This window comes from Sarcophilus harrisii, chromosome 4 (genome assembly GCF_902635505.1).
Source record: "Sarcophilus harrisii chromosome 4, mSarHar1.11, whole genome shotgun sequence".
Classification (NCBI taxonomy): Eukaryota; Metazoa; Chordata; class Mammalia; order Dasyuromorphia; family Dasyuridae; genus Sarcophilus; species Sarcophilus harrisii.
In genome coordinates, this window is record NC_045429.1 from 269,402,181 (window position 1) to 269,415,013 (window position 12,833).

Consider the following 12,833-nt stretch of genomic DNA (forward strand, 5'->3'; position numbering starts at 1 on the left):
GAAGAAGGGGCTCCGGCCTTCTGAGCTGCTTCCCAACTCTAACTCCGGTCCCCACTCGGGCGCTTCCTTCCCAATGGTGCCCAGCGCTCTGCCCACGCAGGCCCGAGGACCGCGACGAGAGGTCACCGAAGGAGGGGCGGCGGCCTTGCTGCTCACTGCCCGCTCACTGGCAAATGCTCCGAACCACCCAGCCTAGTGCCGGACAGCCCCGAAGCTTAGATGCTCACAGACTAGCACGGCCCGTCCCAGGTCAGGAAGTTGTCCCGCTCCGGAAGGGTGCGAGAATACCTCAACGTTAGGGTCCTTTGTTGGCTCTCCGCCACCACCACACTGGAGATGAAAGCTGAGGGAAACCTTAGGCAAGAGCTAAGTTTACATCCCAAGGTGGGAGGAGGAATCCAGCAATCACTTCTGCCGTCAGGGTATCTGATGTGGGGCATCTTCAGAGGCACCTTTGGTCTAGAGGAATTACCAGGCAACAAAGTTTGGAGGGTCAAGTATAACAGATGACACAAAACTACCGATAAAATAGTTTATTTCTGATTTTAAAATAGACTCATCAATGTGAAAACTTCCCAAAGCTGAGAGTAACAGTCTAGAGCCAAAGGAGGGGAGGGGCATCTGTATAGTCTTCCCTAGGTCTAGGGCCAGCCCAGGCAGATTTCTCTCTACCCCACTGTCCCCAAGGAGGAGACAGAAAGCCCTAAGGCATCCTCCTTTCACTCTCACAACCCCATAGGGCCAACTATACTGGAAGGACCTGCAGCAGCTATATAGCAACCTTGCCATCATGGCTTCAAGGATTTCAGGCAACAGAAGAAACTTGGGGTTCAAAAACAACCCCTTCCCCCAAAAACTCCCATGAGAAGTAGACTTGGGTCAAATACTGACAGGACCTTCCCCTCCCCTCCCCCACCCTTACTCAAACACCCAGTGCAGACCAAAACATGGGATGGTCAAAGTGTGGGAAAAGATAATGTTCTCTGCTCAGCACGATCAGTAAGGGCCTAAAGGGCCCTATGTGGACAGACGTGTCTGGGGTCCCAGTTTTTGAAATGGCCAAGCTCAAGTTGGGTGAAGGGACTGATTCAATGCTTCAACCAAGGAAGGTCAAGATCCCTGCTTTTCAATGGCTTGAACTGGCTGGTCCGAGGAGCAAAGGAGTGGGGAACCTGAGTTTAGAGTGAGTGAGATGCCTCAGAATCCCCCCATGCAGTAACAACCTGGTAGTGTGTTGGGGGGCAGGGGGAGAGGGAACGTGTTTGTTAGCAGAGAAAGGGTGATTAAGGCCCTAGTTAAGCAAATTGCCCTGTTCCTGGGCCTGGGTCAGGCTGTCCTTTCGGTGTAAATGGTGTACACCCATCCGCTTGGGGCTTCTCTGGGGACGGTGTGAGGTCAGTCGAACCTTGCTTTCTCCAGGAGGGGTACCCGACCCTTCCCCTCCCTCTTCAGGAAGTAGTTTCTGGCGCTCCTCTTCAGGGCTCATGGGCAGATTTAACTCATCATCATCCCTGGATGGGGGTGGGCTAGGAAAAGACAACAGTCGACACCCCTCACCAACTGGAGAGGAGGGCACAGGGCCAGTGTCCTCATTATCATCAGAGGTGCTGCCAGCAAAACTGCTTAAATCTGGAAGTGCATCACGCCCAAACCCTGTACGTTGGGTCAGAGGGGCAGGTGGAGGTGCCCGATCCACAAACGCTCGCTGCCAGCTGGCCAGCAGATCTTCCTCAGAGCTGGTGGAACTGGCCACAGCACTGGGTGCAGAGGGCGGACTGGCAAGTGGTCGAGGGGAGGCTTGGGCAGAGGCAGGACTGCCAGGGCTGAGTCGGGCCCGATCGGACCCCTCCTCCACAAGACTCAGAGAGATGGCCTGTCGGGTGGCATAGGTACAATTGGGCAGAGGGCTGTTCCTGGGAATCCGCACCTTGTCTTCAGAAAACTCAATCACTTTTCGGCCCGGGTATAACGGGTGGGGGGGTGGGGGAGTAGGGTAAGGGCTCAGCTTCTCACAGGGCAGCTCTTCCTCCGATGAACCCTGAGCACTGTCCGCTGGGCAGCACTCCCCATTGGTTTGGGAGGTGGGACTCCTCGGAGCTGTGGGACTGGCAGGATTTTCAGGGACCCCCTCACTCATATCCACATGCACGAAGACATCCTCAGCTACAGGGTGTCCGGCGCTGCCAGACTGGGCAGAGTTGAGCAGGAGCGACTCTGGCTTTTCCAGTACTCGAGCAATGACGGAGGTGGGCACCACGGCTCCTGGGGCCAGGCTAGGAGCCAGGCTAGGGCCAGGGGTATCCTGTGTGCTGTGCAAATGCTTGCTCACCATGTCCTGAAGTTCATAGGGCAGCTACACAGGAGAAATACAGACAGGAGTGGAACAACTTAAGGCTATTAGAACATAACCCCACTCCTCCTAATCCTGGGTGATGTCTCTGGCCCTGGATGGGGGTGTGCCCTCCTAGATCCAGAAACAAGCTTAAGGAGTCAGCAGTGACTCAGCAGTGACTCAGTGACCCTAACCCACTCAGCATCTCACCCTGCTTGCTTACTTACATCCTCATACTTTTAACCTGGGGGGCAGTCTTCAGGAGTTGGTCCCTAGTTGGAGGAACCCTTCTTACTTTATGTCAGCTACCCCATGCCTTTGTCCCTAACAGTTCTCTCCACATCCCTCTCCCTCCTCCTTGCTCAGGAATAAGAAGTTTAATCCTCCCCCTGCTATACAGCCTTTGTCTCTGCTCATGAAATGTTATGATCCCTTATTCCCATTCTCATCCCCTAGGGAAGGACAGTGAGAGCAGAGAACAGCAGTGACAGAATATAGAGAAGACAGGCAAAAAAGGGAGGTGGGAGAGAAGAGGCAAGCAGAAGTACAAGTCAGAATCAGAGAAGAGGCTGGGGGAGGTAAGAGTGGGTGATACTTACATCAGCAAACTTATGGTTTCTGAAATGGGACTTATTGCACTTGAGCAGCTGTACAGCCAGGTTACAGTCCTGCCGGTAGCGTTCCTGGAGAAATGATACTAGGATCGGTGCCCACCCTGCTTATGAGGAAGAGGAAGGGAGTCCCTTTCCCAAAGGCACTGGATTGTGACAGCCAGAACCCATGCGCCCCCCACTCCACTAGCCATGAGGAAAAAAGCACATGTACCCAAAGGGAACCTACATTGAGTTCCTCTAGTTTGTTAATGGTAGTCTTAGCATCCAAGAGCTTGTTGGTCAGCTCCACGATTTCCCAGTCTAAGGTTTTACGGTCCATCTCAGCTTTCTTAATCTAAAGTAAGAGATTAAGTATCCTTAGCCTAGTACCTACACCACCTCAATTCATTCTCCCTCCCTCTCCCCCCCCCCCCCAACAAATATGGGATAGCCACAGGAGCTGGGACAGCTAAGGTAGACAACACAGACAGATGGACGGATGTAAAGACAAAGGGAACCAGGGGCCTCTCTCTCTTTTTCTCTAGGTTGGCTAAATGGTAGGGATAGGGATAGGGATAGGAAGGAGCATGGACTATCTATCACCATCCACATAAAGAGTAGATAGAAGTGTTTTATGAGCTGCTATATCTCTGTGCAACTCAAAGGACTCCTCATGGGATAAGTTCAGGGTGTGGGATTGAACAGGAAGGGATAAAGGGAATTAAGAGCAATTGACATCACCTGTTCAGAGTCAGGAACCTTCCAAAACAGGCTCTACTGAACCAATAGGATGTATTGTGCCCAGGAATGGAGAAGGAGGAGATGGTGGGGGCAGGGGACAAGTGGTGAAGGTGGCCCTGAGAGGTATCCTGGTATTTCTGTAGCACTGGTAAGAGTTATAGCAATTCCAGGAGATGGAAATAAGAGGGATACATATTCAGGGTACCCCTCAATGCTCCAGCCCCTCTGAGGGAGAAGCCACTTAAGTCATCTCTGTTAAATGTAAGCAGGGAGGACACTGTCCAACACCCACATGAATTGGTACCCCAAGAGCCACCTACAAGTTTCCCTGGCCCTCCAAAGCTCCTGGGAGAAGAGGGCACCCATGGCCACCACTCTAGGAAGAGGACAGGGCCTAGAATAGGGATAAAGAGGAGGAACAGAATAAGGCACTAATGAGGGAGCAAAGGGTAGGGTTATTTATGCAGGGTCCCAGGGCAAGGCCAAGATACAAGAGAGAAAAAACAAACTCAGACGCAACTGCAAAAATCCAGCTGTGGCTAAGAGAGGCCTGAGAGGAGAGCGCAGCAGCAGCAGTGGCGGCATGGGGGAAGGGAAGACGAGGAGAAAAGAGAAATAGCCGTGAGCATTAGGACAGTCTTGACTCAGACAACACACTGTGATCCCCTCCTTCCCCCTCCACACCCCTGGCTCCTGCCCTCTCCCCTTCCCCCCTTCCCCCCCCCACTGCTCCCAAGTCCCTGAGAGTACAGAGATCTCCCTGGAGGCCCTAGGGCACTCTGCCCTCTGGTGGACTCGGTGCCCTGGAGGTACTCTGGGGCCAGTTACCAGTGTGTGCAACTTGTCTTCCAGCTCCTGGTTATTCCTCTGTGACGCGGTGTAGCTATTCTGTAACCTACAGACATGAAAAGAGAAGGGCTAGTTCCCAGCAAGCAGGGCCACAGCCCCATCCTCCCCCTCCCATTCCTTGCCCAATGCACCCCCCAGCTCCACTCTCACCGTCGGAACTTGTCCTTGAATTTGTCCAGTTCTTCCCGGCTCTGACCCAGCTCTAGCTCCAGGTAGTCCTGCCCAATTTCCAGCTCCCGCTCCAGGGCTTCTGTGCGACTGGTAGCAGAGGCCAAACGCCGCCGCAGCTCCTCATTCTCCTGCTGCAGGAGCCTGGACGGGAAGAGGTGAGTGCCCAGGATCAGAAGAGGCGGCAGAGAAGAGGAGCAAGAGTCCGAGGCCTAAAGCCTACACTTGACTCTCTGCTGCAGAAGGAATCCTCAGCCAAACCGCTGCTCCCCTCTGCCAGGGACAAGGTGATGTATGAGCAGAGGCCTAAAAACTTGGCTGAGAAAGGGGGACGGGCAAAGGCCAAATGAGAAGAAAAAGAGATGAGAAGGTGGAGGGGTCTCTGGCTCCCATCCAGACTAATCAGGCCTCCGGGTGTGGTCTTCTCTATTATTCCCTTAACCATTCAGTGTAGGTACCCAGAGGCTCTGAGCCCCTGGCCCGAGAGGCTGGGCCACCTCCCTCTGCCCAGCACTGTCCTCCCCACGGTCAGAGGAGACAAAAATAATGAGATGAAGCTTCCATCTCTCTCCAAAACAAAAGCTGGGGCAATGGGGGCTGGTGGGGAATAATTCAATTAAAATAATCAGATGCCTCTGATGTTCAAAACACTAGAGACACAAAAATGAAAAAGTTAAGGGGGCAGACAAAGAATCATGAGGAGGGGCTTGAAGGCAGCACTTACTTCATCCTCTCCGAGTCTGTCAGGGACTCCTGTGCACAAAAGAAAAGAGGCCAAAGGCTCAGCTCTGAACCTGCTCCTGGCTCATCCTACCCCCTTATCCTAACTTTAACATGGCCAGCCAGGAAGGCCCGGGTCACCCCCTGCTCTGACCACAAGGAGATGGCAGCATAAACTTCCCCATCCTGCCTTTTCCTCTAACCCCAAACGCCATTCACACAGAGACCCTGCCTGACAGACTGACCTTAGATTTCCTTCACCCAACCCTCCATAAAGATGTTTCCCACTCCCTAGCTCCATACAAACAGGGCAAGTGTGCTCTAAGCCAGCTGTCACCCTGATGAAGGGGAAAAAGCAAATAGTGTTAGTGACTGGAACAAAGGTGGGATGTTGAGAAAGTGCCCTGATCCCCCCCAAATTTTAACATAAGACTCAAGAGGACTGACATGCCTCTTCCCCCAAACCAGTGTGGCTCTAAATCTGGATCCTAAGGAGATGTGAGAGTAACAGGGAAAAGGAAGAAAGGTGTCAGTTTGTGATGGAGGAAATTTCCTTTATTCAATGAAGAGTGAAGAGAAGTTAAGTCCTTGGGGGAGAGGAAGCTTCTGAGATTGTTCAGCACAGCAGCTGGGGGTGGGGGTGGGGGGTTGTTGCTGAACTCTGAGGCAAAAATATTGTGGGGAAAAAAACAAATATTTATAACTTAACTGTCTATTCCATCTCTAAACAGCCAATCCTTGATAAAAACCCACTTCAATATGCACCAACCATCTTAAAAGTATTCCTTTTAGTAGGATCATTTTATTTTTAATTTGTGATATGGATAGAATTAAATTCTCCTACAACATTTATTCTCATGGCTATGATGACTCTTTGGAATGAAGTTTACATTACCATCCTGTTCAAAGGATAATCATTTCTAAAAGGGGATATATTGAGCATTTCTTTAGGAGAAATACATACAACACTGAGGTTAAGCTCTGATTCTCTCCTAAAGTGGCGATATCACCTCCAAGCCATGGTCTTCTAAAGTAATTCCTTTGATACCACTTTTGGTCAAGCCCAAAACAGTATCTTTTCACTCCAGGAACCTAGAACTCTGTGCGCCTTGAGGCCCTTTTGCCTCCCCTAAGGGCTGACAGTGTGGGGACACCTTCCTTCAGAATTCCCTCAGGTAGGCCTCACTCCCAGGCTGCTTGAATATCAGAAGTAACCTGGACAGGTGCAAAGTGCACCCAGACGCATCACCATCACCCACTCCATGCCGCTCCAGTCTCCTGATTCCTACTTCTTCTTTCTCAGGCCAAGAGAAGTCAAGGCAGTGGCAGTGCTGGCTGACTGCCTGACAATGCCCACTGGCACTAGGTTACCTGGCATTCAATCATGCTGACCTCCTGCTGAGCCCATGGAGCAGGCAGCTCAGGCCGCAGCTCCCGGTGCTGGGGAGGTGCCTTGCGGTATGGCTTCTTAGAGGGAGCTGTGCTGGTCATCCTGGAAGAGGTAAAATTCCTTAACCTTCTGGAGGGAGCTGAGGTGGGGGAGAAAAAGGAAGATAGAGAAATGCTCTACTACTGCCTGAAAAAGACAAATGGGGTTATAAGCTTTTCATGGAAAAAGTGGGGGTGGAAACTCAAGACCACCCCCAATCCCCCCTATACCTTATTACTGAGATGGTCCTTTAGGAAGGGTTTCTGGCAGAGAAGCTGACTGTCTGGCTCCCAGAAATAAGGAGAGTGGGGGAAAGATGAGGCCCAGTGGATAAAGTTGCGAAGGTCAAGAAAATCTGAGTCCAGATCAAGACTTAGGCACTTAGCTGATTCTTGGGCAAGTTACTTAACCTCTCTCAGCCTCAATTTTTTCATCTGTAAAATGGGGATAAAAGCCCCTACCAAACAGTGGGTTTGTGATGACCTACTGAGACAACACATGTAAAAGGTTTTACGAACTCTAAAGTACTAGGTAAATGCTAGCTATTAGTTATTATTATTATTATTATCTCAGCAAACACCAAGCTAGTAGAAGTTAGCAGAACATGGATGCTGATTACAGAGACTGTTACAATGTCCTGGTATGTAGTTTCTAAGGAAGAAGCACACACCCCCCCCAAAGCCCCAAACCATAACTGGGGGTTTGGATCATCAAACCAGCTGGAGTAGGATATGTAGTTAGGAATTTGTGGATGCACATTATTTTTTCTTCTTTTTTCAAGCTCCTTGTGAATAAGAAAAATATTTTCCATAAAAAACACAACTCACCTATGGATTCAGACTGGGCCCTCACCAAGGAAATTCACTCAGGCATTCTGGCAGGAAGAACAGAGGAGTTTGAGAAGCCCCTGAATGTAGGCTCTTCTATGACTTCCTCGCCACCCCAAACAGAGAACAAGTCTTGGCTAATACACTAGAGAGCTTCTGTTACAACCACCCCTTCCCTTGAGGGTTTGGGGGAACTATGAGGCCAAAAGAGCTCCAGGATCCCCAAAGTTTTAGGGTACAGCAAATTCACACCATCTATTTATCACAGCTCTCATGGTCCCCAGCTCCTCCTATCTAAAGTTTCCCAATGTTTAGCTTGGGCCAAGTCTGCCCTCAAAAAGGCCCACCGTTTCAGACTTCCAAAGACATACCATCTGTTTGTCAGCAGCTCCCTCCGTTCTGCCGTCCTGGAGTCAGCCCTTGGCTCTCCTCATCCTGAGGCCCCTCCAGCTCCTTTGGCCGACAGTCCCTGAAATCCAAGAAGAGGAAGAAAGGAGAAACCGGGTGTCAGCCACCTGTCTGTCAGGACTGTCACTGCCTAACCTCAGTCCCCAGGGCCAAGAAGATGTACTAAGGAGAACGAGAGAAAAGATGCCTCCAGGAGGGAATGGAAAAGGGTATGTATGAAGAGAAGCAGGTCTTGCTAAATCAGGAGAATTCTAGTTCCCAATCCTCCTCTCTGGAATTCTAAAGGAAACATCCCAGACAGGAATTTCAGAAGCATAACAAAGGAATCTCAACTTGTCACATGGCTTCCCCTCTCCCTATCTGCCACTTCTTTCTCAGGGCTTTGAAACAACCAAAAAATCTTGCAGGGAAAAAAGAGAAATATAAAGAGCACCCAAAAGACGGAGAGGACACAAGCAGACAACACTGACAGTTCCCAAAGGCTATCCCACTTGTTTCTGTGGGCACAAACACTTACCCGTTCCAAAGGGAAGTTTAAGGCCCTTCAGAAAGAACAATGAAAGGTCCAGGAGAGGCCTTTCCTTTCCCATCTTCCTCAACTCCCAAACCCTATTCTGTAGGCACAAGGGTCCTATCACTTGCAGTAAACACAGCTACAGCACGGGGGCAGTCAATACCTTCCTGGAGTTGGGGGAGGCACTAACCTCAACTGGCCTCTTTGGTATAAAAAACAAGCTCCCCTCCCACTAGGGAGCTGGGGCTGGGGGGGGCCGAGCAGGAAGGAGCACGTGTTTCTGCTGTCAGGACATGCTCTGGCTGTGACTCGGCACTGTGCTTGCTCTCAAAGCATTCCTTCGGGGCCCAGGGCAAGAAGCGTGCAGGAGGGTGAAGGGAGGATGCGGGAGAGGCCTGGGTAAGGCGGGGCAGAGGACCCGGGTCTGGGCCTGGGGGCACGAGCCACAACCTGGGAGCTCCAGGGCTGGGCCAGAAGCATGCCCCCACAGGGCACAGGCAGCGCGCTGACTGACTCGCTCTGCAGGAATGCTGGGCAGGCCCACGAGGACAGAACACATTCCTCAAGAGGGGAGCAAACAAGGGAGAGCAAACAAGCCACAAGCGCCACCCCTGCCCGGCTCCCCCAGAGATAGCCCTCAAGAGGAGGCCTGGGGAAAGGGGCCTAGAGAGACCATTAGGCTACAGATTTAAAGGAGTGACTCCCCAGCAAGGCAGATGGACAGGAAGCAGCAGGAGGGGGAAGGGGGGGAGAGGAGCACAGGCAACAGCCCCAATACTATCACTGCCCACAGGCAATCTGTGAGGAATCTACTAGTGGCCCAAGACAGGAGAAAAGAGAAAGAAGGCACAGCACCTTAACCCTGTGGGGAGGATGGGAAACATGCCTGCCAGTCTACATCTCTGAAAGAGAAGCCAAATGCCCACCCCTTTTTCCTAGTCACTCCACCCCCTGCTTCCAAGAATGACTTCCTCCCTGCAGGTCCCTTCATGTACCCTTCACCCCCAGGGTCTATGATTCTCTCCTCCCTACAATACAAACTTTTCTCCCCACCTCTCTTTCATGGCACCAGGCTACTGGTATGAACAGAGGGAGGGAGGATGAGCTCGCTCTGTCTCAGACTCTGACACACACACTCACTCACACACACACACAGGCGCTCTCTCTCTCGCTCTCTCTCTCGCTCTCTCTCTCGCGCGCGCTCTCTCTCTCTCTCTCTCTCTCAGGTGTCTGGTAACCTTACCTTTAAGCAGATCTGCCCCATTCCAAGCCCTATAGTCCCTGGCTCTGGTTACATCCACATCCTCTGGCTCAGTTTTTTTCAGCTGCTAAAAATGCAAAGGGCCTTGACCAAACATTTCCCCCTTCCCACCCTAAGACCAGCTCAAGTGATTAAGAATAAACCATGATGGGCAGTTGAAAATTCATACTGAGAAATCAGCATGGAAGCCACTTGTTCTTTTCAATACTTCTAAATGACAGAAAGGAGACTTGGTATACAAGGTATACAGGTATCACATGGGGAGGAATAACCTATTGCCATAGAATAATTATCAGGCAGATCATTAAAAGGGAATCTGTCTGGAGAGAGAACATGATTTATACTTAGAAATGAAACTGTTGATTCCCAGGACTAAAAGCACCCCATCTTCATCCTCAATTTTGATCTATTCATGTACATGTTGGCCCTTCAGGGTCATCTAGCTCCATATCCCAACTCTGGATCTCACAATGAATCATAAATCAGGTTCTGCCGGGAGAAAGGGGACAAGGCATTAACCTTCTATACATTCATGGAGCCTGGGAAAAGAGAAGTCTTGTGGAGAATTAGTACTGATAATGCAGTGTGAGACAAGGCAATAAAGGAAGGGGCCTAAAATACAGCAGCGAAAGGAGGTCAGGAGAGAAGATGGAGAACATTACTTTAGACCCCCAACCCCTCCTCTAGATCTTCAATAAGAAAAGTCTTCCAAGGATCAGATTCCAGCTTGAAGAGGCTCAGCCTAGGATAGATTTCATGTCGTTGGAAAGAATTTGAGGAAAAGCAGTTGAGGCTTGGGGGAGGGGGGAGGGCAGCGGGAGGATGGAGAAGATAGTGGATTTCACAAAAGCCCAAAAAGAGTTGGAGGTGACTATGGCTGAGCCACTGCTGCTTCCTCAGAGACTGGAATGATCCCAAAAAGGACCTCTCAGGACCAGGAAGGGGATGTCTTAAGTAAACTAAAGAAGCTCCTGAATCACCTCACCTATCAACTTGTGAGAAAGAAAAGATCTAGGTTTTATGGCATGTGGAACTATAAAAAACAGTTGAAAAAGAAAGATGGGAAAAATCCCCAAGAACTCCAGCTGTCTGGGTTTGCCCAAAGCCATCTTGGACTTCAACTACTAGAAAGCCGACAATCACACAGCTGGGTCTATGTACCAAGTGAAGTCTATCACAGTAGTGCTTTCTTCTTCCAATTCCTGGGGGAAAAAAGAGTATGCAAAAGCTCCTCCCTACCCTGCCCACCCCTTTCTTGTACTCCTGCATAACATTCATTCTTCACCATTTCATAGGACAGTAAAGGGAGGAGGGGAGGAGAGATGAGACCCTAACTAATTGTCATGTTGCAATCTGCCAGCTGGGACAGGCCGCCTGTTCCCGCCTGCCCTGTATTAAATACCTTCTCCCTGATTACACCCCCATGGGGCATGATTATCAGCCTCCAAAGAACAAAGTCTACTTTCATCAGAAATAGGACCAGACATGCACTGCTAAACTACAGAATAGCTGGGCAAGAAGGTGAGCAGACAAGCGAAATCTGCTACAGTCCCTGGGCCACCACTACTCCCCATGCTAGGAAATGGGACACACCTGTTTCCCTGAGTCTAATGAGGAATTGGGGGTAAAGGACAATGCCATCAACTCTGGCTCTTCCCTGGCATTCCTTTACTCCTGACTTAAGAGGGGAAAAAACTGAACAGTTATCTCCAAGTCCAACTACATACTGCCACAGTTAAGGCAGGCTCTTTATGGACTTTTCCAATGCCCAGGAGAAAGAAAAGAAAAGCAACCTATTTTGAAGACACAGGGCAAATCTTTAGGCATGATTCACCTTTGAGCTGAACTATGACAATTTTCTTTGTCAGGGATCAGATTCTGTCTTTCTACTAGACAAAACAGCAAAATTTATATTGTTGCTAGGGAATGTAACAGCCCCAACCCTTAATACCTGGTTTCTCCAGTCGACTTCCAAACACACACACACACACACACACACACACACACACACACACACACTCCTGTCCCTGTCCTTCATCCCCTCTCCCTCCCTTCTCTCTTTCTCTTCATATTCTTGAAATAGATAACAGGGCTACTAAATGTTGCTGTCTCTCTTGGCCCTTTAAATTCAAAATCATCTACAGACTCTAACAACTATACCAGTTCTGGAAATCCAAATTTACCCTGGTTCAGCTTCTTCAGACCTGAAAAAGGCTGAATCCCTATCAGAGAGGCAGCATTATACAGAAGAAAAGGCAATCAAAACAAATACAAATCTCCTTCTATTTTCTATTCTATCACAAAAATCCTCATAACTTTGGGAAACAGGCATAATTTAAAAGTAGACTTCATTCAAATTCCCATTCAGGAAAAAAAAAATTGGGAACTAAGGCATATAGAGTCCAAACGCTACCTCATGATGAAAACAGAAAGGAAGACTAGTATCTTCAGAGTCAGGTACTTGGACATTTCGGTAACTTGAAAGTCAGACAAGAAAGTCAGAAGGGAAAGGAGATTCTATTTCTACTAGTCTATTTCTAGACTTCCCCTAAAAATCAGGGTTCTGCTTCTAGCCAAATTCCATGACAGTCAAAGCTGCTGGTCCCCATTACCCTACCAATCAATACTCTTTTACTCCCTCATTCAATGTTAAGGGACTATATATCAAAGAAGCAAAACAGGGTTTACCCCAGAAGGGGCTCCTTCCTCATTCAGATGTCTTTCATGTCTATCCTCATGTAACCCTACCAATCCGCAAACCTTTAGGCTGAGGCACACAGGGCCATAATCATTCCCCATACAGCTGTCCATCTATCTCCAAAGAGTGGACCTGAGATTCAGGCTTCCGGTGCTTCTCTTACTACCCTTCCCTCTTCTATATACCCTACCCAGGTCAAGTGTGCAGCTGTTCCAGAGATGCATGAGCAAAGCCTCCAGCAATCCTGGGCGCGTGGCAGGCAGGCAGCCAGCAGTGTCAGGGTGGGGTCTGGG

The 12,833-nt window shown here is 49.8% G+C and overlaps 1 protein-coding gene across 9 annotated transcripts in view; it reads right to left on the bottom strand.

Moving 5' to 3' along the window:
- Positions 1-518: 518 nt before the first annotated feature.
- Positions 519-12,833, bottom strand: part of TJAP1 (tight junction associated protein 1) — a 28,240-nt gene continuing 15,925 nt past the window's right edge. For 4 of the 9 annotated variants that reach the window (XM_031964790.1, XM_031964789.1, XM_031964791.1 and 1 more), the window contains 10 exons: positions 8,031-8,128; positions 7,660-7,706; positions 6,775-6,932; positions 5,408-5,436; positions 4,666-4,827; positions 4,495-4,561; positions 4,187-4,216; positions 3,173-3,280; positions 2,932-3,015; positions 519-2,353 (listed from right to left, as the gene is read on the bottom strand). In XM_031964790.1, the coding sequence (XP_031820650.1) occupies positions 1,292-2,353; positions 2,932-3,015; positions 3,173-3,280; positions 4,187-4,216; positions 4,495-4,561; positions 4,666-4,827; positions 5,408-5,436; positions 6,775-6,894 (1,662 nt within the window). In that variant the 5' untranslated portion in view covers positions 6,895-6,932; positions 7,660-7,706; positions 8,031-8,128 and the 3' untranslated portion in view covers positions 519-1,291. Of the gene's footprint in view, positions 2,354-2,931; positions 3,016-3,172; positions 3,281-4,186; positions 4,217-4,494; positions 4,562-4,665; positions 4,828-5,407; positions 5,437-6,774; positions 6,933-7,062; positions 7,116-7,659; positions 7,707-8,030; positions 8,129-12,833 lie in introns of all 9 variants that reach the window. The other 5 variants (XM_031964792.1, XM_031964793.1, XM_031964794.1 and 2 more) reach the window with 5 other exon arrangements.